The 24073-nt window shown below is 57.8% G+C and overlaps 1 protein-coding gene across 1 annotated transcript in view; it reads left to right on the forward strand.

The window, feature by feature from the left end:
• Nucleotides 1-24073, forward strand: part of DCHS1 (dachsous cadherin-related 1) — a 38788-nt gene that overhangs the window by 11177 nt on the left and 3538 nt on the right. Inside the window, exons 3-19 of the mRNA XM_056858757.1 lie at nt 3525-3713; nt 4026-4257; nt 4488-4724; nt 6050-7054; nt 7176-7363; nt 7766-7862; nt 9640-9797; nt 10452-11289; nt 14625-14864; nt 15973-16098; nt 16584-16793; nt 17099-17962; nt 18884-18997; nt 21135-21346; nt 22651-22805; nt 23053-23183; nt 23689-23975. Coding sequence (XP_056714735.1) covers nt 3525-3713; nt 4026-4257; nt 4488-4724; nt 6050-7054; nt 7176-7363; nt 7766-7862; nt 9640-9797; nt 10452-11289; nt 14625-14864; nt 15973-16098; nt 16584-16793; nt 17099-17962; nt 18884-18997; nt 21135-21346; nt 22651-22805; nt 23053-23183; nt 23689-23975 — 5283 coding nt within the window. The remainder of the gene's footprint in view (nt 1-3524; nt 3714-4025; nt 4258-4487; nt 4725-6049; nt 7055-7175; nt 7364-7765; nt 7863-9639; nt 9798-10451; nt 11290-14624; nt 14865-15972; nt 16099-16583; nt 16794-17098; nt 17963-18883; nt 18998-21134; nt 21347-22650; nt 22806-23052; nt 23184-23688; nt 23976-24073) is intronic.

Here is a 24073-nt window from a genome sequence, read left to right on the forward strand (position 1 = left end):
CTGCCTCTGCAGCAGAACCCGTTGCCTGCTTCTGCAGCCCGGTGCCTGGCGGGGCTGCCTGGAGCACGGCCGGCCGCCTGCTCCCCGAGGGGCCTGGCTCTCCTGGCCCGGCCCGTGCCGGCCCCCGCGCCCAGCTGCCCCGGGAGCCCAGGGCTGGCCGGGGAGCTGGAAACAATCATTTCCTGAAATAGCTGGGCTGTCGGCTGAGTTCAGCCTGCTCATCAGCTGTGCCAGGCTGCGCAACACGCCTGGCAGGGAGCGTGCGTGGGACCGCTGACCACACTGGCGCCAGCGCTCCGCTCCTTCCCGGGCCTGAACCAAAGCCAGATGTTGGGCTCGGCACACATCTGCAGCGCAGGGCCTGCTGGGCATTCTGCCATATGGGGCCTGGGAGCTGGGCTGGGCAGGCAGGCAGTGGGGGGAAGAATACGGCCCCGCAGCGGAAAGCTCTCCGTCAGTGCAGTGACGGAGGGGCTGCAGTTGGGGGTGGGTGGGCCAAATCCCTTTTCAGCCAGGCTGCTCTCTGCCCCATCTTGGGAGGATCAGAGGAGTCCGGCCTGCCTGGACTGAGGCAGCAGCCACGAGGGGCCCTTCCCTGGTGGACTGTGGCCCCGCGAGCCACACTGCGTGGGAGCCCCGCGCATCGTGGCAGGAAGCGTGGGGATAGGGACCAGGCAGGAGGTGACGGGAAAGACCCTGCAGAGCCGCTGCCAGCCTGAGGAGACGATTCCGTATCAGGCAGCTTTGTGTGCGTTCAGGGTTCTGGGCCTCATAGTTTGGAAGTGGGTGTTCGTGTGTGCGGGGGCATGCATGCGCGCTCATCCTTGGAGAGAGCTCTCAGCAGTCTGAAAGTGGTGTTTTCAGGGTCTCTCCTTACCCCCCCCTTTGAGTCTGGCTTCTGTGGTTGCGTTTGTATCTGCTGCAGCCTCGTTGCTCAAGCCCAGAAATGGGAGCTGGGTGCAAAATCCCCCCCTTCCAAGCTTCCCGAATGAAACGCAGCTGCCTCTCTGATTGGAGGAGCAGCTCTGGGGGAAAGGAGCTGTTTCACCCCCCCCCCACACACACACATGCATTTTCCCAGTCAGTGCTGCCCTCAGACACTCTTTGCTCCTCCAACTTGATTACAAAAGGCAAATAACTTACGTGCATAATAGGACTCAGCCAGGGGACTCAGAACAGCGTGGGGTAGAATTTGCAACTTTCCCAAAAAATCACTTCCACACAGGTTGTTTGCCCCAGCTTGGATATTGGGAAGTGGGTTCCCCCACCCACCCCCCAAAAAATCATCCTGGTACGCTGCACACCTCCCAAGTTTCTTCCACATTTCCCGGGAACCTGTTTTGGGGAACAATCACAGCAAAGCCGGATGGCCCCCATGTGGAGGAGGGGGACGTCTGGGTGTTCCTCGCTCCAGGCAGGTTGGCACCATCTGCCCTGCCCCAGTCCCGGTGGCACCCGTTTCCCACCCCTGCCACTTGACGGCTTTTCAGAGGTTTTTTTTTTTTTAATTGGCAATTGACATATCACTATCATGTTATAACCTTAAAACCACCTGTCTGTCAGGTTCTTTGAATACCCACTTTCTTCTCTTCAGTGAAATTCTCTAGCTTCTTCTGGCACTGTGGAGAGAAGCCTTTCTACTCACATCGCCTCATATTTTGACCTGTATCTCTCTATAAATGGCTGTGAAAGTTGATTTGACAGATTCATGGTAAAGACATGAAACACTACGAGCCATTTTGAGTAAAGTGAACCTCCATGTTCAGAGGAAGTCACCCTGTGAATACCAGTGCCAGGAGGCGGCAGCAGGGGAAGGCCTTGGCCTCTGGGATCTGCTGCTGAGCGTCCAGAGGAACTGTTTGGCCCCCGTGTGGGGCCAGGCGCTGGACTAGGCGGTCCCTCACTGGTCTGATCCAGCAGGGCCCTTCTGAGGTTCTTCTTATGCTCCCCACAAAGAAAGGGACTAGAGACTTACTTGAAAAACCTGGGAATTCAGAGAACCTGATTAAAATATTATTAAAACACTGCAATGCTTTAAAGATTCAACAATTGATGATTTGGAGAAAAAGCTTCCTGCTGGTGTGGGGTGGGGGCAGAAGGTGGCTGCTGCCCGAGAGGTGGGCAGGGAAAATGCATTGAAAGCTGCCATGTGGAAGCCCCCACCCACCATTGCCGCTGTGCTGTGTTGGCACCTCGGGGTGGGTGGGGAGGACCCACCCAAACCTGTCCCCATGTGGGAAATGCCAGAGTATCTATACAGCCCTCCAGGTCACTCTGCCCGGCTTAATTATTCCAGGTTGGCAGAGATTTCTGTTATTTCTTTTTACAGTTCTCTCCCCAGGGCGTTTCTGCAGCTCCCCTTCCCACTGATGCCTGTGTGGAGCCCGTCCTTCCCGTCTCCCTGGGCCAGGCTACAAGCAGCAGCAGCCGCCAAGGGTCCGTCTCGTGGCCACCAGCACCCTTTTAGAAGCATTTATAGTTCTCAAAAAATTTCTGTGTGGCCCCAATCTGGGTCAGGCATGCAGCCCAGCATCTCTTTCTGCCCCCGTGCCTTTCTACATGGCACCGGGGGGGGGGGGGGCGGGACACAGGAGCTCTTGGGGCTGGCTGCGCCACACGCCTGATCTGTACTGGAGCCTCGCAGCAATTTTGAAGAAGTACAAACGGTGCCCGCGGCCACAGGACGGACTGACAGCGGCTGCTGCCTGTCGCTTTGCCCCCTCCCCCCCCTTGCACGCTTGCCAGCGAACAGAGGTGGCACAGGCCTGGCTAGGGAAAGCCAAACCCACCCGTGGCAGCCTGCGGCTCACCTGGCCGGGCACTTGTCCTGGGGGGCTCAGTGAAAACGCTGCTCTCCGTAGTGGTGGCGGTGGCAGGATTGTTGTGGGGTGGTGGCACTTGCTCACGTGGGGTCAGTGCTGGCCCTCTGGGGCTTGTGCCTCCACTGCTCTGCATCTCTGCATGGATGCGTGGCAGGGGGACAGCGAGTCTGGGGTGAGTGCGGGGGGAGCGTTTGTGCATGTGTGCGTGAAGGATCTCTGGCAAGAGATCTCCAGTAAACCCCAGCCTGTCATTTATGGACCATCCCTCCCCACTGAGCTGTCTGTCATTTGCAGCTCCACCCATCTCCTGGCTCCCAGGCTGGGGCTGGCCAGGTCTCCCTGAAGGGGAGCCTGCCCTCCACCCAAGCCCCCTCCCCAGTCTTGCACCGTTCACCAGGCACAGTTTCCAACTAGCCTTGCCGTGGGGCAGCATGCCAGAGGGCACCCTCTCTCCGTCCCTCCCAGGCAGGAGGCAGCCCAGGTGTGGGTTGAAGCCCGGCAGGAGAAAGGGATTGACCAGGAGGGGCTCATTTGGCTGGGGGCTGGTAGGAAGAGTGCGTGTGTGTGCGTGTGTGTGTGGGGGAGCAGAGTGTGACCGGAGGGGGGTCTGAAGGGGAGAAAAGGGTGACTGCAGGGAGCCCCGAGCCCCCCGGTGTGCTGGTGGGTCTCAGTGGAGTGCTCGTGCCTTCTCCTTCCCTACAGGTGAGGGCGACGGACGCTGACAGCGGCTCCCGGGGCTCCGTCTCCTACTCGCTGGGCAGCGGCATCAGCAGCTTTGCCCCCTCCGCATTCAGGCTGGGGGAGGAGACGGGCCAACTGTGCACCGCGGGAGAGCTGGACCGGGACGAGGGCGTGGCCGCCTACGACTTCACAGTCACCGCAGTGGACGGGGTGAGCAGACCCAGCCGGCAGGTGGAGCTCCTGGGGGGTGGCCCTTGCTGGGGGTGAGAACCTGTATGGGGGGTGCCTTTGCTGGCAGTCAAGGAGACCCCGGGGCTTCTGGGTCTCCACAAGGGGCCCTTTCAGCTCTCGGGCAACGGCCGTGACTGCGGGGTGAGACCTTGGTCTTTGGACACTGGCCAGAGTGGGGCAGAGGCCTGCCTGCTGGAAGGGAAGGGGCTTGCTCGGCTTGCTTTTTTGATGACCGCTAACGTGGTGCTGCCACAAAGCGCGGAGTCGAGGGCCTCTTCTCTCCCTCTGCAGGGCGGGCTGAGCTCCATGGCGTATGTCAAGATCTTCCTGGAAGACATCAATGACAATGCGCCCGCTTTCTACCCGCTGGAGTATGCCACCAGCATCAGCACCCAGAGTCAGCCAGGCTCCGCTGTGCTGCGGGTCAGTGCCCACGACAAAGACGAAGGGCTGTATGGGCACGTGACGTACCAGATCGCCAGTGGCAACACCCCGTCACTCTTTGCCGTAAATCCGGACACTGGTAAGAGAGTTGGGGGTGGCCTGGGCAGAAAGGGGTGTGCCGGGAGTGGGACAGACTATCTGCTGGTCACTGTTGGCATGGACATGAACCACCCTCCCTCCTTTGTGTGCCAGCCTCAGTGGGCAGAGGATTCTTTGCCCAGCTCCCCCTCCCTGCTAGAAGTGGGATCGGGCTCTGGCCGCCACACCTACCTGCGACCCTGGCCTGCCCGCCTTCCTCTGCCACTGCAGGTGCCGTCTCTTTGCTGCGGAGCCTGGCAGGCAAAGCCAACACCTTGGAGCACCTGGAGATTGCAGCCCGGGACGGAGGGGGGCTGAGCGCCCAGCCCAATGCCCGGATCAACATCAGTGTTGTTGCTGGCACCATCTCCCCCCCGAGCTTTGAGCAGGCTCAGTACTACTTCACAGTCCCTGAAGACACCCGGCCGGGCAGCAGCGTGGGTGCCGTCTATGCCCACAATCCCCCAGGTATAATGTCAAAGGCATGCCTTGAGCCCAGAGTGCTTCTTCCTGCTCCATCTGAAAGCTAGAGCATTGGTTGGGCAAAGAGCCAGAGTCCCCGGGAGCTGGGTTTGGCACCACCATTGGGTCAAGGAGATCGTTCAGCTGAGGGGGAAGCCTTATGGGGCTGGGGAGTAGCGGGGCTCTTGATGAACTCCACAAGGCCTACCTGGACTCCCCTCACTTTCAAACCCCATAAGTTCTCACCCCCAGCTATGTTCTTCTGTGCTCGTTATTCCTTCAGCCTGTGCTGGAGCAACAGAAGGACATGGGGCAGAGGTCCAAATGGGTCTGGGGGCCCTTAGAACATAAGCAGACCCCACTGGATCAGACCAGTGAGGGTCCCTTGAGTCCAGCATCCTGCCTCACACAGCGGCCAGCCAGTTGCCCTGGAGGGCCAAATAATTAGGTCACGGAGGATGCTGCTGTTCTTCTGAAGGCCTTGGCCTCTGAGCCCTGTGGTAGGGTGTCCAGAGGAACGGGCTGGCTGCTGTTTGAGACAGGAGGCTTGACTAGATGGACCCTCCCTGGCCTGACCCAGCGGGGCTCTTCTGAGGCTGTGGTGAATTCATCCTTTTGGACTTGGTGGTACTGTTCCTGACCTGAAGGAGGCATTCTGTCGGGGCTGCAGTTAGTTTAGTGTCGTTAGTCGGAGGTCAGGGACTGCCAGCCGTGCTCACCCACAGGCCCTTCTTAAAATATTGCTAATGGGGCTCATCGTAAGAGGCAGCGGAGCACAGGGAGGCTGAACCCCCCTCTCAGTCAAGCACAGGTTGTGGAATCTCCTCCATGGGAGGTTTGCACGAAAGAAGACTGGGCCGGCCGCTGCCGTTATGCTTGTGGTTTAATTTAATTCATACAATTCCAAGGTCTTGCAAGAGCACTCCCCTCTTTAAAATAGCCCTTACCGGCTCAAAAACTAAAACCATCAAAAGAAAACCAGTATACCCCAGGGGTGCATCTCTGTGCTCTGGCTGAGAATACCTCCCCTCCTGCCTAGGTTGGCTCTAGGGTCACCCTCAGCAGTCTCAGGAGCCCTTTCTAGGAGGGGGCATGGCTCAGTGGTAGAGCTTCTGCTTGGCATGCAAAAGGTCCCACATTCAATCTCCAGTTTAAAGGGACTAGGCAGGTAGGTGATGTGAAAGACCTTTGCCTGAGACCCTGTAGAGCCGCTGCCGGTCTGAGTAGACAATGCTGACTGTGATGGACCGAGGGGGGTCTGATTCAGTATAAGGCAGCTTCACGTGTTTGTGTGTTCAACTCATGCCGGCTGGGCTTGTCTTTGGTTCCAGGACACTTTGACGGTGTGTTTTACTCCATCTCCTCGGGAGACCCGCATGGCTCCTTCTCCATCAACCCGGCCTCGGGAGAGCTGCACACCAGCCTGGCCCTGGATCATGAGGCGCAGGTGGCCCTGGTCCTGGAGGTGCAAGCCCGGAGCGGCTCCCCACCTGCGTACAGCAGCGCCCGGGTGCAGATTAGCGTGGCGGACGTGAACGACAACGCCCCTTCCTTCCCGGTCCCCTTTGAGTCAGTGCTGTTGCCAGAGGGGGCAGCATTGGGCACTGTCGTGTACACAGTGCACGCAGAGGACCGGGACAGCGGTGCCAACGGGCAAGTGCACTTTGAGCTGGTGCCCGGTGGGCCCAGCGCCTTCACCATTGAGCACTTCTCAGGTAAGGTGCGGCTGGTGGGGGCCTTGCAACGAGAGGTGAGTGCTCCCTACCAGCTGGTCATTCTGGCCCAGGACGGTGGGGTCCCACGGCTCAGTGCTACGTTCACACTGCTGGTGCACGTGCAGGCAGAAGATGAGCACGGCCCGGTCTTCGACACACTCACTTACCGTGTGGAGGTGCGCGAAGGGGTGCCCGTGGGCACTCATTTCCTGCAAGTGCGCGCGTTGGCACGGGATTCTCACATGCCTCTCACCTACCATTTGCGTGCCGATGGAGATGCCACCAGCTTTGGCATAGTGCCCGACACTGGCTGGCTGCACGCGCGCAGCACGCTGGACCGGGAGGTGCAAGAGCAGTATGTGCTGACAGTCCTGGCCGTCGCTGGAGATGGCGAGGGGCGTCAGACGGGCACCACCACCGTCCGAGTCACCGTCACGGATGAGAACGACAACAGCCCTCGGCTGAGCGAGGAGCGCCATTTCTTCACGGTGGCCGAGAACCAGCCCGCTGGCAGTAGCGTGGGCCGCGTGATGGCCACTGACCGGGATGCCGGGCAGAACAGCCGCCTCTCCTACCGCCTGCTTCCGCATGAGGGCAGCTTCTTGATCCACACGCAGACCGGTGAGAGAGCTCTGGCAGAGGTGGGGCTGGAGGGAGGTCAAAGGGGCTTGGCCCCAGCAGGGGATGGGGCTTCCATCTGCACAGGCTGCCCTCTGAGCTGTGCCGGGCATGTCTTCCACAGGGGAGCTGAGCATACGACGGAGCCTGGACCGGGAGCAGCAAGCCAGCTACCAGCTGCAAGTCCTCGTCCAAGATGGGGGCACCCCGCCACGCAGTGCCACGGGGACAGTCTACGTCACTGTGCTGGACGAGAACGACAACGCGCCCACCTTCTTGCACGTGGTGGAGGGGCGTGAGCTTTTCCTGCAGGTTGGGCCAGGGGAAGAATCAGGCCCGGGCAAAAGAGGGCAGGGCCCCCTTACGTACTGCTCCGTGGCTCCGGGGGGAAATAGGACCGATCAAGGTGGAGAGACTTGGTGCCCATGCAGAAGGGAGGGGGGCTCCCACCTGCCTTTCACTCTGTGCGGGTCTGTGGGTGATGTCAGAAGCACCGGCACGGAGCTCCTGTGGGGCCTTGGTCAGGAGACCTCAGGCCCCATGCAGTGTGGCAGGGATGGGGGCACTCTGCTGCTCTTCCATTCCCCCGGCATGGGACCGCGTGAGGGGAGGTGCCATCTTGCTTGGGGGCCAGTGCTGAGGAGCGGGCGGGAGCGCTGGAGGGCCTCGGCTGCCTCCTCCCGCAGCTGCTCCCACCGGTTGTCTTTCTGGCAGGTTCTGGAGGAGAAGCCGGCAGGGCTGCTGGTGGCTTCGTTGCAGGCCAAGGACCCCGACGAGGGTGAAAACGGGACCGTCTTCTACTCACTGGCAGGTAACTGAGCCCCTGCCGAGGCTGCGTTGGGAGTGGCCTCTGACTAACCCCTGAAGTTTCAGACCAGACCTTCAGCAATGGGACCGGAGCTGGTGGCTGGAGGGTTGGCCTGCCAGTCCTGGGCTCAAATCGCCACTCCGCTCTAGAGCGGGTCCGTCAGCGTGGTCCGAGCAATGTCAGGAGCCAGGAGACCCCCTCCGGAGAAGGTCTCCCAACTCTGTGTCCTGCTGCTCGACTAGAAACAGGATGCTGGAAGGGACAGGCCACTGTTCTGATCCAGCAGGGCTGTTCTTCTGTTTGCAGGACTGTGCTGTATGACTGCCTTGTCGTAATCTACCTTGCAAGGTTGTTTTGGAGATAAAACAGGAGGGAGGAGCCGCGTCTCCCACCTGAGCCCCTTTGAGGAAAGGTGGATAAAAGTGTAACAGTGGGTTGACATGGGGAGTTCGTAACGTCATAAAATGAATTCAAAAGTCAGTGAAAACTGAAATTAAAACATGTTTAAAAAACAAGTAATTAAAACATAGGGCGGGAAGGAGAGAACTTTGACGGAGTGCCAAAAGAGACAAAAAAGTCTTCTTCCGACAGTGGAAATAGTGGTGGAAGGGAGCAGACAAATATCTCTGGGGAGGGAATTCCACAGTTTGATGTCATGACCCAGCAGGCCCTCCCTCTCTCGGGTAGCCACCCACCCACCCACCTGACCTGAGGAGGCAGGGGCACCCAAACAAGGCCTCAAAGGGTAAACGGGGCAGCCAGGTAGGTTCATGCAGGAGAAGGCAGTCCTGAAGGTGTCCTGGGCCCAAACTGTACAAGGCTTGAAAGGTCGATACCATCACCTTAATTGACCCCAGAAACAGATTGGGAGAAGCCAGTGTAGATGGGCCAAGACCGGAGTGGTACGGTCCCTACGACCCATTCCAGTCTGCTTTCTGGCTGCAGCAATTACATACGCATTGATTTCTCTGAACACTTTGCAAGGGCAGCCCCACGGAGCGCACATTGCCCTGGTCACATCTAGACGTTTCCAGGGCATGCGCCGCAGTGGCCAGATCTTTCTTCCTGGGAAAGGCTGCGGATGGTTAACTAAACCAAGGTGGTGAAAAGCACCCCTGGACACGGCCGGCAGAAGTAGGCCCAGCCCAGCATCGCCCCCGAGTTACAGACTTGTTCCTTCGGCGGGGGTGGGTGCAACCAACCCTACCTAGAGCAGGAGACACCTGAAATCCCAGGTCAGACCTTCCAGTCACCAGCAGCACTTCCCTCTTGTCCGGATTAAGCTTCGGTTCACTCGGCCGCATCCCACCCCCAAGACTGCCTCCAGCCCGCCAGTTCAGGGTTTCTACAGCCGGAACCACAAGACAGAGCTGAGCGGCATCCACATATCGATGACAGCTCCCCTCCCCCCGAGTCTCCAGATGAGCTCACCCAGTGGTTTCATGTAGATGTTGGAGAGCACGAAGGACAAGATGGAGCCCTGGGGGGGTCTCCCTGGTCCACGGAGCTGAGCAGCAGCCCCTCAGAGCCCCCTTCTGAATCCCGCCTTCCAGACAGAAACCAGTGCAAAATGGTGCCCCCTCCCCCTCCCCAACCCCAGCATGACAAAGTTTGCTTTGGCCTTTGCCCCTAGAATGCTACATTCTCCGTTCTTCTGTTTTACCCCCACAATAGCCCTGTGAGGTAGGTTAGGCTCAGAGGACGTGACTGGCACTTGGTCACCATGTGTGCTTCACGGCAAGGACCCGGCCTCAGGTGGTTCTTCTTTGTCTCCTGGCAGGTGCGTGGGCTGAACGCTTCTCCTTGCACCTGGCCACAGGGGAATTGCGCACAGCCACCAAACTGCGCCAGGCCGACTGTGGTGAATACACCTTCACCGCAACCGCAAGCGACCGAGGCTCCAGTCCCCGTAGCACCGCAGCAGCTGTGCGCATCCAGGTACAGGCTGTGGCCTCCCTCCCTCCTCCCCCCCCTGCTTGACACCCCCAGCCTCTTCCAGAAATGATGCATGCGGCTAGACCGCCGCTCTGGCCTAAGTGCCCGCTGCCCGCTGCCTTGCGTGGCATTGGCTGCAGAGGCCGCTGTGCTCGTCTGTTGTAGCGAAACTACACAGGAGACCGACAACATTTATGCCATCCTGAGCTTTTGTGAGGCGGAGCTGCCTTCTTCCCATGCATCAGAACGTACATCTGTTGGGCCTGCTTAAAGAACCAGCGGGAGGGGGGGCGGTATTACCAGGAGAGGCCAGAGTAACACCAGGTCCAGTCAGAAGAGCCCCCCGGTTCAGCCAAAGTGGTTCCTGTGGACACCCCAGCCAGCGGCAGCCAAGCAGAATAAATGTCAGATCAAATGCAGGAGGAAACGAGACAGTGGCTCAGATGAGCACCTTGAAGACATGGGCTATGAGAGAGATTAGCTCTTGCAGGGAATTAGGAATTCCGAGGTCCTTGTTAAGCCAGGGGTGGGGTGGGGTGGGGTGGTTATACTGGGTTCGTCAGTGGGTTCAGCACTGATGCGTTAGATCCTGCCTGTGAAGTTCTGTTGAAAGAGAACAATGGTCCGAGTGGCTGTCCCGTTTCTCGTTTTCCACAGGTGGTGTCCGCAGCTCGGTTGCTCCCTCGACCGGACACCGCCGTGCTGACTTTCTCTCCCATGGAGGGGCTGCAGCCCGGCTCCGTCATTGGCTCAGTGGCCTCCCTGGAAAAGCTTCCTCATGGGCAGGTGACCTACATGTTGGTGGGAGGCAGTAACGGAGATGGCACCTTTGTGGTGGACGCAGCCACGGGAGAAATCTACGTGGCCCAAGAGCTGGACTATGAGGCCAGGGCCCGACACACTCTGCAAGTGAACGTGGAAGACGCGCTGCGGGGGTACCCTAGCCAGCGCCTGGTGTTGGTTGAGATTCACGTGCAGGACAGCAATGACCACGTGCCCACCTGGCCACAAGACCCTGTGACGGTGGTGGTGTCGGAGAGCGCCACCTCTGGCATGTCCCTCTTCACTTTCCAGGCTCTGGATGGAGACGGGCCTGGCCCCAATAGCCAGCTGAGTTACACCCTCGTGCACCCGGAGACAGGGCACTCCCCCTTCCAGCTGGACGCACACAGCGGGGAGCTGAGCCTGCGAGGCCTGCTAGACCGTGAGGCCCAGGCAGCCTACCTGCTGGTGGTGCGGGCCACAGACCAGGCGCGCAACGTCAGTCAGCGCCACTCGGCGGCCCTCACAGCACACGTCTTTGTCATGGATGAGAATGACAATGTTCCGGAGTTCCTCTCTCCAGCCAGAGTTGACATTCCTGAGGACCAGCCGACAGGCTTTCTGGTGCTGCAGGTGCTGGCGAGGGACGGCGACTTGGGAGAGAATGGGCGCATCGGCTATACATTGCGAGCGGGGAATGGCGATGGAAGATTTCACCTCAACCCTAGTACAGGTGCGTGGGGCAGGGGCTGCAGGCAGCAAACAGCATGGGGGCGTCACAGGAGGTACAGTGCATGCTAGAATCATAGAGTTGGAAGGGACCACCAGGGTAATCTAGTCCAACTCCCTGCATAATGCAGGAAATTCACAACTACCTCCCCCCCACACACACCCAGTGACCCCTACTCCATGCCCAGAAGATGGCCAAGGTGCCCTCCCTCTCATCATCTGCCTAAGGTCATAGAATCAGCATTGCTGACAGATGGCCATCAGACCTCTGCTTAAAAACCTCCAGGGAAGGAGAGCTCACCACCTCCCAAGGAAGCCTGTTCTTCTGAGGAACCGCACTGACTGTTAGAAAGTTCTTCCTGATGTCTAGACGGAAACTCTTTTGATTTAATTTCAACCCGTTGGTTCTGGTCCGACCTTTTGGAGCAACAGAAATGTTACGCACATCCAGAACCATTCCTTACTAGCATCGGGTTTAGCAACTAGCATCTTGAGCTTCTGTTGATGCAGCCCAAAATCGCATTTGCCTCTTTAGCTACTGCATCACACTGCTGACTCATGTTCAGTGATTGGTCCTACTAAGACCCCAAGATCTTTTTCGTACATACTACTGCCAAGACAAGTCTCCCCATCCTATAATTATGCATCTAATTTTTCCTACCTGAATGCAGAACTTTACATTTATCTCTGTTGAAATGCATTTTATTAGCTTTAGCCCAGTTTTCCTGTCTATCAAGATCACCCTGTATCCTGGCTCTGTCTTCTACCGTATTTGCTGCCCCTCCCAATTTAGTATCATCTGCATATTTAATAAGCATCCCTTCTACTCCTTCATCCAAATCATTTATAAAGATGTTGAACAACACAGGGCCCAGGACAGATCCCTGAGGCACGTCTCTCCAAGTGGATGAGGAACCACCAGGGTCATCTACTCCAACCTCCTGCACAATGCAGGAAATTCACAACTACCTCCCCCCCACACCCACACATACCCAGTGACCCCTACTACATGCCCAGGGAAATGCCGATTGCCACTTTGGGGCCAGGAAGCAATTTTCCTCCAGGCCAGATTGGCCCAGGGACCCTGGAGGATTGTTGTTTTTTGTTGTTCTGCAGACATGATGGTCTCGGACTGTTTAGGGCTTTAAATACCAACACCTTGACTTCTATACCAGGAAAAGTGTTCGAACAAATCATCAAACAGTCAGTCCTTGAGCATTTAGAAAGGATGGATATGATCACTAAGAGCCAGCACGGGTTTCTCAAGAATAAGTCATGTCAAACTAACCTTTTTTGAGAAAGTTACTATCTTGCTGGATCAGGGGAATGCTGTAGACATAGTTTATCTAGATTTCAGTAAGGCTTTTAATAAGGTTCCACATAGTATTCTAGTTGACAAATTGGGAAAATGTGGTTTAGATCCTATTATTGTTAGGTGGATCTGCAACTGGTTGACAGATCGTACCCAAAGAATGCTAGTTAATGGTTCCTCATCCACTTGGAGAGTAGTGGAGTTCCTCAGGGATCTGTGCTGTGCTAGACCAAACACTGAACAGTGTGATGCTGTAACTAAAAAGTCAAATGCAGTCTTGGGCTGCATCAACAGAAGTATAGTGTCCAGATCACGCGAAGTGATGGTATCGCTTTACTCTGCTCTGATTAGACCTCAACTAGAGTACCGTGTTCAGTTTTGGCCACCACAATTTAAGAAAGATGTAGACAAGCTGGAACGTGTCCAGAGGAGGGCAACCAAGATGGTGAGGGGTCTGGAGACCAAGTCCTATGAGGAAAGGTTGAAGGAGCTGGGTATGTTTAGCCTGAAGAGGAGAAGACTGAGAGGGGATATGATAACCATGTTCAAGTACCTGAGGGGCTGTCATATTGAGGATGGTGCCAAGTTGTTTTCTGTTGCCCAAGAAGGTCGGACCAGAACCAACGGGTTGAAATTAAATCAAAAGTTTCCGTCTAGACATTAGGAAGACTTTTCTAACAGTTAGAGTGGTTCCTAAGTGGAACAAGCTTACTCGGGAGGTGGTAAGCTCCCCTTCCCTGGAGGTTTTTAAGAAGAGGTTAGATGGCCATGTGTCAGCAAGGCTGATTCTGTGACCTTAGGCAGATGATGAGAGGGAGGGCATCTTAGCCATCTTCTGGTCACTAGGTGTTGGGGGGAGTAGTTGTGAATTTCCTGCATTGTGCAGGGGGTTGGACTTGATGGCCCTGGTGGTCCCTTCCAACTCTTATGATTCTATGATCCGGTGCTCCACCTGGGGCCAGTGCAGCTGGCGGAGCACAGTGGGATATGTGCTCTAAACAGGGTCCCTGTAAGGACCCTTACTGTCATATTCTGGACCAGCTGGAGTTTCTGGAGCAGTCTCAAGGGAAGCCCTGCATAGAGCGAGTTACAGTAGTGTAGCCTGGAGGTGACTATTGCATGGATCAGGGTGGCCAGGCTGGGATGAGACAGATATGGCGCCAGCTGCCTAGCCTAGCAGTGGTGGGAAAAAGCCACCTTGGCTACAGCTGTGACCTGGGCCTCCATTGACAAGAAGGCATCCAGGATCACACCCAGACACCTGACGGCTGGCGCAGGTGTTAGTGGCACCCCATCGAGACCCAGGACCTGGTACACCACTTCCGTCCCCTCTGGCCCAGCCACAGGACCTCCGTCTTCGATGGATTCAACTTCAGTTGACTCTGTTTTCAGATGATTCTCTGCTCCTACCCTAGGATCACAGAATCATAGACATCTCACTCCTTGCTACATGTCACTCCTTTCTTCTTCCCCTGCGGCTTCTCTGCCCCCTGGGCCCATTGCAGCTGGCACTTTTCAGGCCTGAGTCATCATATTCTCCTGTACAACTTTTTATGATAGGCCTTTGATGTCATCTTACAAAGCTGGAGTAATGCAAAGATTCTGTTTGCTTCTTGCAGAAGGTAGAATGTTTGTGAACATTCCTAGATGTTATACCTGCCATCTCAAAATCCCTTAACATTTCGCAAGTATAGACTGAAAGGAAACAGCTTGATTTTCCTGGTTAATTCTGGTTGCAGTCTAGCAGGACACATCATTTTCATTTTTGGTGTAGAACACACCCTGGGCATGGGGGGTATGTCTGTCCTAGGCATGCCAGTGGAAGGAAGGATGGGGGGCACCAGCCCTGTGCGGGGTGGGGGGAGAGAAATCCGCACTTGCCGTGGGCAGAGAGGTGAAGCTTTGCATCGACCCAGCCTGGGAAGCAGGGGCTGCCAGCCTGGCCGCTGAAGCTCTTGGCCAGAGGCGCTGGATCTGGCCCCTGGTCCCAGCGGGGATTAACGGAAGCGCCCCCCGCTCTCCCGCAGGAGCGTTGTCCATCGTACGGCCACTGGACCGGGAGGAAGTGTCGCAGCATAACTTGACCGTGGTGGCCACAGACCATGGCTCCCCGCGGCGTTCGGCCACACAGCTGCTGAGGGTGCGCGTGCTGGATGTGAACGACGAAACCCCGACTTTCCAGAGAAGCCATTACGAGGCCAGCGTGGCAGAGAATTTGCCACCAGGGGCCCCCGTCTTGCAGCTGCTTGCTACTGATCGTGACCTGGGTAAGGATTTCCAGGAGCCCCTTCCAGTGCCGTCCAGAACAGGGTGGCAAGTCCCCAGCCACGCCAGGGAGGCACCCAGATAGTTGAGGGTACCGGTGAAACCTTTTCCCCCTTGCAAACTCCCCTGCCAGGGAGCGTTGCCTTGACTGTGCCCCATGCCACCCTACCCGAGGGCACCTGCCGGCCATGTCCCTGGGGTGAAAGCCACGCCCTCTCTCTGACTGGGCCAGAATCCTTTTCTAGTTGGGGGGGGGGAAGCGGGGAGACCACTGGGTGTGAACCCGCCAGCCAGCCCATCTCTCCATGCAGTGGTGTAGCTGTTAGGGCAAAAAGTCGGGAGAAGCCACGGACTCCTCTCGAGCTCAGAGGAGATAGAAGCACAGGCAGACAGGCAGGCAGACGGTCATCCCCAGTGGAACCTCCCCTCCCCAGTGGGAGAGTCGGCTGAGCTGGTTTTTATATGCCAACTTTCTCTACCACTTAAGGCAGAATCAAACCAGCTTACAATCACCTTCCATTCCCCTCCCCACAACAGACACCCTGTGAGGTAGGTGGGGCTGAGAGAGCTGTGACTAGTCCCAAGGTCACCCAGCTGGCTTCATGTAGAGTAGGGAAACCAACCCCATTCTCCAGATTAGAGTTCGCTGCCACAAACCACTTCTCTTAACCACTGCACTGATTTTGTACCAAGAACTGAGGGTGTTTATATCTGTCTCTGTCCCTCTTTGCTGGGGGGTGGGGGAAAGCAGGGGATATCTCCCCCAGTACCAGCCACATTGAAGGGCAAAGTTCCACTCTCCACAGAGCATCTCTCACCCAATGGCAAACAAATATTTATTAATTAATCTACACACCCTGCCCGTCTCCCCCATGGACCGGGGGGTGGGGGGAAGCAGGCTTACATCACTCTCCTCTCCTCATTTTATACTCACAACAACTCTGAGGTAGGTGGGGCTGAGAGTGTGTGACTGGCCCAAGGTCTCCCAGCAAGCTTCCAAGTGGAGATTTGAACCTGGGTCTTCCAGGTCCTAGTCTGAGATTCTAGCCACTGTGCCACACCGGCCCTCAAGGGGGATTTCAAGCCTGTTTTGCCGGCATCTTTCTACAGAAGCCAGTGGGCAGGTGTCCTATGGTGGCATCTCCGGAGAGGACTTCTCCGTTGACCCCTCCACGGGCCTTATCAGCACCCGGCGCTCCTTGGACCGTGAGGAGCAGGCAGAGCACCTGCTGACAGGTAACGGGCCCGGACATGGGTGAGACGGGGGGGCAGGGGTCCTGCACGCAGGTGATGGGCCCCCACATCAGTGGCTGCTTCTCTCCACAAGCCAGCTGTGGGTCAGTGGGGAACGAGCACTGGGTAAGGGCAGAATTTGGTGGGGGGCGGAGAATTCAGGGCTGTGAGGAGCTCGGCTTTAATTTTTGGAAAAGCCCGTTTTTGGCCCAGACGTCGACTTGAAAGCAGACTCAAAAGGGTTTGGGTTTGGCCTGACAAAATGACAGAACTTAATTGGAGCAGGGTGGGAATGCCCGGTCCCTTGCTTGTGCATTTCGCGTGACTAGCAAGGGAAGGAGAAACTGGGATGCGGGTGGTCAAAACCAGCTGTTCTCTGGGGCAGAGCAGGGCAGGGCCCCGACAGTCCCCCAGCAGCAGTTTGGAGGAGTGACTGATGTCCCTTACCGGAGGCCTCCCGAAGTCACAGCCGCCCTTTCCCCCTGCAGTGTATGCGCGCGACGGAGGTGTGCCCCCACACCAGGCCAAGGTTTCGGTGCGCATCCTGGTGGCTGATGAGAACGACAATGGCCCGGCCTTCCAGAGCGAGGCGTGTGCCTTGGAGGTGCCGGAGAACCAGAGCCAGGTGGAAGTGATCACCCTATGTGCCACGGACCACGATGCAGGCGAAAACGGCCGCCTCTCATACCAGCTGACAAGTGAGTTAGCGGGGAGGGCTCCCAAACACCCTTGTGGGTGATCTGCCGTGCCAGGGCCCCCGGGGGCTGCTGTAGTCTTCCTCTCTCTGGACAAGGACGCTGCCCTTTCTTTCCGAAAGAAAGAAAGAGTCCACACCACCACATTATTTCCCACCTTGGAAGTGTTTCAGGCCTTCCAAGTCTCTATGGTGACAACACACTTGACACGTTTCCCTGTGAGACCTCTGGGGGGGGGGGCTTGAATGGGGTGTATGTGCTGTGCCTTGAGTCCCGGCAAGCATTTCCTCCTGTCCTTCTCCTTGCAGCCGGAGATCCCGAGAAGGACTTTGCCCTAAACCCCACCTCAGGCAAGCTGTACACGACCCGAGGGCTGGACCGGGAGCGAACCCCCAGATATGCGCTGACCGTGGAGGCTTGTGACCACGGTTCACCCCCCCGCTGTGCCAACCTGGCGCTCCACGTGCAAGTGCTGGACCTGAACGACAACGCCCCCCGCTTTGCCCAGGGGGCCTACTTGGCAGAAGTCCCCGAGGACCTGCCCGTGGGCTCCGTGGTGCTGCAGCTGGCAGCTCTGGACCCAGACGAGGGAGCCAGTGGCCAGATTTCATACTTTCTGGCCAAGGAGTCCCTGGGTACCTTCCAGGTGGAGCCCGAGACGGGCCGCCTCACCCTCTCCCATGCTCTGGACCGGGAGCGCCGGGCGACCTACAGCTTCCTAGCCTTGGCAGTGGATTCCTCCCCCCTGAACCCTCAGAGCACTTCCGTGCGGGTCACGGTCACTGTCCAGGACGTGAATGACCACTTCCCTACGTTCCCACTCAGCCCGCTGGCCGTCACGCTGCCTCGCAACACGCCTGGCAGGAGGGTGGTGGCCACGCTGTGTGCCGAAGACCACGACGCCGGAGCCAACGCCTCGATCCTCTACCGCTTCGCCACGCCCTCCCCAGCCTTCTCCATCAACACCTACACAGGGGTCATCGAGCTGCTGAAGCCCCTGTCAGCCATGGGTCAGCGCCAGCGCACCTTGTTCGTGGTGGCCAGCGACATGGGGCAGCCCTCCCTCTCCTCCACCGGCGTGGTGGTCATTCACCTGCAGGAGGAGAGTTACCGGGGGGTGCGCTTCCCCCGCAGCAGCAGTGACGTGGCCCTGCCTGAGAACGCCGCCCCAGGTATGTGTTTGTCATCCACGCTGTCTGCCTTGGGGCAGGGCACCTGCCGGAGGCACGGAGAGCCGGGTCCAGGGGCACCCAACTTTTCTGAGCATGCCAGCACCTTTAGGATTTGGAGCAGGAGGTGAGGGCAGCGCCAGAATGGCTGCCTCAGGAGGTGGAGCTGAACAGAATTCCTGCCTCCGCGCATCTCCTGGAAAGAAGGAAATCTTGAAGGGGGGGGTGGGACCCCACTGGGGCTTCCAAGCTGTCCAGACCCTTTCCTTTGAAAGAGAGCAGCCTTGCCCCACAGCCTTGCCCCTCTCCCTTTCTGGAAAGCTCTGCAGGTGCCAGGGGGCATACTGGCGAGTGCTATGGGCCCCCAGCAGCACCACCACCTTGATGGGGCAGGGATCTCTGGACTAGTCTGTCCTGCTGCCCCCAATGCTGCACAAGGGATGTCCCAGGAAGAGAGCTTCACTGGCCCAGTCCGGCTGCCTGTGGTCAGGAGGAGTCCTGTCCCTCCAAGCCCGGAGGGAGGCAGAGCTGCTTCTGCCCCACTGCAGGCTCAGGGGCCAAAAGGCCGTCCCGGCAGCCCCTCCGTTCGGGCCCTTGAGTGTGGGGTTTATGTCTGTTGCAGTGCATGCTGGGAGGTAAGAGGAGGAGATGCCGAGGTCACTGAGACCAGAGCCACGTTGTGGGCTGGGGGACTCAGAGTGGAGGGGGCACCCCCCTTGCGAGTGAAGGGCACCCAGTCTTTCTGAAGTGCCAGGGTTGTGACCCCCCCCAATGCACACGCATCGCTTGGCTCAGTCGGTGCTTGTGAGCGCTGTTTCCCTCCACCCCTGCTGGGCTTGTGCTGGGGGGGTCCTTGGCCTCCCCACCTGCCCCATAATGCAGCTGACAGTTCCTTCTGCATTGTTCCCCCCCCCCCCCGGCCAGGTACCACCGTGGTGAGCATCCCTGCCGCTCACACCACAGGCTCCTCGGGCCGTATCACCTACAGCATCGTCAGCGGCAACGAGAGGGGAGCCTTCCACATCCAGGCCAGCTCAGGTATGGGGGTGCAAGCCTGGGACGAGGTCGGTGCCTCAGTGGGAGTGGCAGGGGGCTGCTCGGAGGCCCGGGGGCAGGCACGGAAGCGGCCCTGGGACTCCCGTGGCCCCGTGCAAACTGGTATCTAAAGGGGAGCCTTCTTTTAGGGATCTCCAAGTAGTACATCTCTGAGCAGAGGGCTTCCTCCACTCTTGCTAGGGACATCAAAAGTGCCCTGGATGAGCATACCCAAGGGAAAATCCAGTCATGCACCCTGTTTCCAGCAGGAACAAGCCGGGCGTCTTCTGGCACTATGCGGAAGGCCCTCCAGACACAGAGCCAGCCCTGGTTTGGCATACGCAAGGCCCTGGCTAGGAACATGAGAAGAGCCCGGCTGGATGACAGCCAGAGTCCACCCAGCCCAGTTCCTGTCCCACAGAGCGGCCCACCAGTTGCCCCAAAGGGCCCAACGGACAGGGCACAGAGGCCGAGGCCTTCCCTTGATGCCGACTCCCGGCACTGGGGTCCAGATCTTGTTCGCACACAGTGTTACCCAGAAGTGTGTCCCCCACATCCAGTATGCGTGCTTCAAATTTTTGATATAGAATCATAGAGTTGGAAGGGGCCGCCAGGGTAATCTAGTCCAACCCCCTGCACAATGCAGGAAATTCACAACTACCTCCCCCCCCCACCCAGTGACCCCCTACTCCATGCCCAGGAGATCTATCTAGATGTAGAACTTGACACTTATCCTTGTTGAATTACATCTTGTTCACATCTGCCAACTTTTCCAGTATGTTCAGATCCCACTGAATTCTGTTTCTACCAGTGTGTTCGCTGCTCCTCGCAATTTGGTGTCATCTGCAAAATTAATTAGTAGTCCCTCCTCACCCTCATCCACATCATCCATAAAAATATTGAAAAGTACCGGGCCCAGATCCAAACCCTGTGGCACCCCCCGCCCCCCCACTGGGCACCTCTCGCCATGAAATGCCATTGACAACTGCTGAGTGCGATTCTCCAACCAGTTAACTATCCTCGGGTCCAGTCCACAGTCCTCTAGTTTACCCATCAGAACATCATGGGGAACCCTGTCAAAAGCCTTACTGAAATCCAGGTAAACAATATCAACCGCATTCCCTCGGTCCAGTAAGCTCGCCACTCGATCAAAGAACGAAACGAGGTTGGTCTGTTGGTGACAAATCCATGCTGACTTCCCTGGATTACCAAGTTGTTCTTTAGATGCTTGCAGATTGACCCCCCTTGAAATGTGCTCCAGTACCTTCCCTGGGACAGAGGTCAAACTGACTGGCCTGTAGTTTCCTGGGTCATCCCTCCTCCCTTTTTTTGAAAATTGGGATAGTGTCCACCCTCCTCCAGTCTTATGGCGTGTCCCCTGTCCTCCAAGAGGTCTGGAAGAGGATGGACAGCTTCCGGTTCCATTAATCCTGCCCCAGGTCTTAAGGACAGGCAGCCTGTCATCAGTGACAACTTTCTGGGGCTCTGAGAGTGCCGTTTCCTTCGTTTGGGGGATATTCTCCCCCTTCCTCTCAGCCTCCATTGGTAGAATGGCAACACAAAAGGTGTGTTGTGACATCAGAGCAACCCCACATAATGACCCTAACCGAGCTGTGCCGTCAGCAGTGCGCAGAGCCTTACATGTTCGGGTGTGTGTGTGTGGGGCGGGGGCTAGCGTCTCTTCCTTTCCAAGGGCAAGTAATGTATTGGCTGCATCAACAGATGGGGACGTGTGTGACGCGAGAGCTGGCGGATTGTGCCAACGTCCAGGAATGACCACCAGAACCACTAGAGCTTATAGAAATGCAGTTGTTTATTTACAGTGCTATATAAACACTCTCTCCACCTTAACTCCCGACACAGACTCACAGAGTCTTACACTTACATACAATGCCACCACCAGGCATCAATTAGCAGTACATGCTTAGTGACTTTCCAGGTGCAACACCACACCTCAGCCTCTGGCCTCAACTGGATCTGGCCAGTATAATCAGGCCTCCTAGGGGCTTTCCAGGCCATTACATCAGCCTATGGATGACAGTTAGATCCTTGCCATCTAAGTCTGCCTGTCACAGCTAATATGACAGCCTTGCATATTCCTACAGTGTGCAGCTGACCTCTCCTTGCCTTTCCTCCCTAGGCGTGGTCTCTGTGCGAAATCCGGGGGTGCTGGACTTTGAGGCGAGCCCCCGCCTGCGTCTGGTGCTGCAGGCTGAGTCGGCCTCCTCTTTCGGCTTCCTGGCCGTTCAGGTCAATCTGCAAGATGTGAACGACAACCACCCACGCTTTCAGCTGCAGAATTATGTGGCTTTCATCCGGGAGGCGCAAGGCTATGACTCGCCTGTCATCCAGGTACCACGGAAAGAGAGGAGGGGGGCCCTATGATGCCAGCAGAGCAAGAGAGAGAAGGGAAACGGGGCTTGGCCTCAGAGGAGGCACGGCAGCCTCCCCACACACACACACACCGGTTTTTCCTTGTGTCCTCCCTGGATCCAGGCAGGCAGATATCTGCCGCAAGTTCCATACTCAATAATCCCCAAGGCCTGCCTGGGCCCACTGGAATTGGGGTGGGGCTTCAGCCTTCTCCCCTGCACCATTTCCCCAACTGCATCAGTCCGAGGGGGGGCGGTGTTTAAGATCACCACAGATGAGCTATATAAGAGTTGCCTCATCAGGGCAAATAGCAGTTCCCAAAGGTGGTTTCAGGAGTGCATGCATGTGTGAGAATGAAGCCCCTTGCTCCCTGCGTACAGGGGTCCCCATCCACGTCAGCCCCTCACTTGCCTGGGAATGCAGGTCTGAGCAGGGAACTCGCCGTGCCCGTCTGCTCACCAGCAAGGCGGTGTGGGTGGGGGAGGACACGCAGAATGTGCCCCCTGCGGTCAGAGGCTGCTCTCTGGCTGGGGAGGCTTTAGTTCAGGGGTGGGGAACCTTTTTTCCGCCAAGGGCCATTTGGATACTTATAACACCATTCGGGGGCCAAAATTATCAACTTAAAAATTAGCTGACCAAGCCCCAAGCAGGCAGCTGCCCCAGTTGACCCCCCCCCCATGTGGGCAAGCAGGCAGGCATCCAACCGGTGGCACACTCCCCCACCTGGTGGCGCAGGATGGTCTGTTGCACCAGCCGGTCATAGAGTTGCTCCTGCTCCACATGGTTGGGGCCGAATTCTACAGCTGGCTCCTGCTACCTCTGCCTGTAGGGATGAAATGAGGACACACTGGCTAAGAACTCGCCCATGCGCATTCTGGCCCTGCCCCATTTAACCCCTCCAATGTCGCCACTTCCGCCCCCAGCCCTCTTCTAGTACAGAGGGAATACGTTTCTCCACAGCCTGGGTGGGAAAGGGTTAACACAGTTTCTTGGGCGGTCCTAGCAGCTCCATAGCTAATGACTCTTCTGCAAGGGAGAAAAAAGGTTCCTTTTCTCTGCAAAACAAACTCACATCCGCCTTGAATAGGGGGCGGATCACCAGTCTTAGATCCTTCTGAGCTAGAGATCTACCAGGACCCACGAAGGGTAGAGGGGTAGGGGGGTGGGGCAGGAAGTGTGAGGGAACCGGAGGAACTTGACTGTGTGAGGGGAGCTGGGGAGGGGTGCATGGCTTGGGGGGGGCTGCGAGTGGCTGTGGCACCTACACTGACCTCTCATGGCAGGTGGTGGCTGATGACGTGGATCAAGGCCCCAATGGGCAGGTGACCTACATGATCAACCAGACACTGCCCATGAACGGGCTCTACCACATCAATGCACAAACAGGTTCTATCACCACAGCAGCCATTCTGGACAGGGAGATCTGGGCTCAGACGCGGTAAGGCGGCCTCTCTTCTCCTCCCTCTCCGGAGCACCCGGGGCCCCCCACAGCAGCCACAGGAAGGGATGGCTGGAAGGGTGGGCTGGAGGACATGCCAGGCATGCTCCAGACCTCCTATGGGCTTCTGTGCCACATGTACCCTGCCGTGACCTCCACAGGCAAGCAGGGGCTCAGCGCCTGCCTCTCTCGAGGGGGCTGCGCCAAGCCACGGAGGCCCCCTGATGTGGCCATGCTTCCTTCACAGGCTGGTGCTGACCGCCACAGACAGAGGAAGTCCTCCCCTGGTGGGCTCGGCCACGCTGACCGTGGTGGTGATGGACGTGAATGACAACAACCCCACCATCCCCGCCCCCTGGGAGGTGCGGGTGCCTGAAAGTGAGTGGAGGGGGGAAGGGAGGGGGAAGAGGGATCCCTCCGTATTCCAAGCAATGCCCCGGGGGAGAGGGAGGCAGTTCTCGGGGGCCTGGCGCAAATTTATGCAGGGCTGTTCCTCTCTGCAGCCATTCCTTTGCATGCTTGGAGGGCTTCACGGGAGGCAGAGGGCAGCCCACCCCCGGGTGGGAACCCAGCATAAGCGTAAAGAGAAGAGTGTCACTGAGCACCCATGCTTCCCATCCCTGTTTAGAGATGGGGTACCCCCGAACAACATCCGTGGTGGGAAGTGGGCTAGCAGCAGGGCAGCATCCTTGGGTGGCACCGTCAGTCCTTAGCCAGAGCCAAAGGGTTGCTCACATCCTTCAGACCTCCGCCAGCTGGGCACTCTGGTCTTCCTGCCCCCCCTCCTCACTCAGCCCCTGAGCAGCTTCCAGCGGCTTCTGCCCTCCCCCTTGGGATAGCGAATGCCCAGAGGTGACGTGTTCCTCCCCACCCGTCCCCACAGACACCCTCCTGGGCACGGAGATCACCATGGTGACCGGCAATGACGTGGACTCCGGCCCACTGCTCTCCTACCTGCTTGTGCTGGACAGCAGCGTGAGGGGCACCTTCGGCATCCTGCGCTACGGGGGCCGCATTATGCTGATGGGGCCGCTGGACTATGAGCAGCGTCGCCGCTACACCCTGACGGTGCGCGCCTCTGACTCCCAGCACGAGACGGAGGCCAACGTCACCGTGCTGGTGGAAGACGTCAACGACAACGCGCCCCGCTTTGCCCAGGCCCTGTATCAGGTAGGGTGCCCCAGGGGTAGCCACACACCCTCCGCCCAGCCCCAGGGAGGCGGGAGTGCCTGCTGTGAGCCAGACAGTCTCTGGGGCCTGCTTCTGGG

This window comes from Euleptes europaea, chromosome 12 (genome assembly GCF_029931775.1).
Source record: "Euleptes europaea isolate rEulEur1 chromosome 12, rEulEur1.hap1, whole genome shotgun sequence".
Taxonomy (NCBI): domain Eukaryota; kingdom Metazoa; phylum Chordata; class Lepidosauria; order Squamata; family Sphaerodactylidae; genus Euleptes; species Euleptes europaea.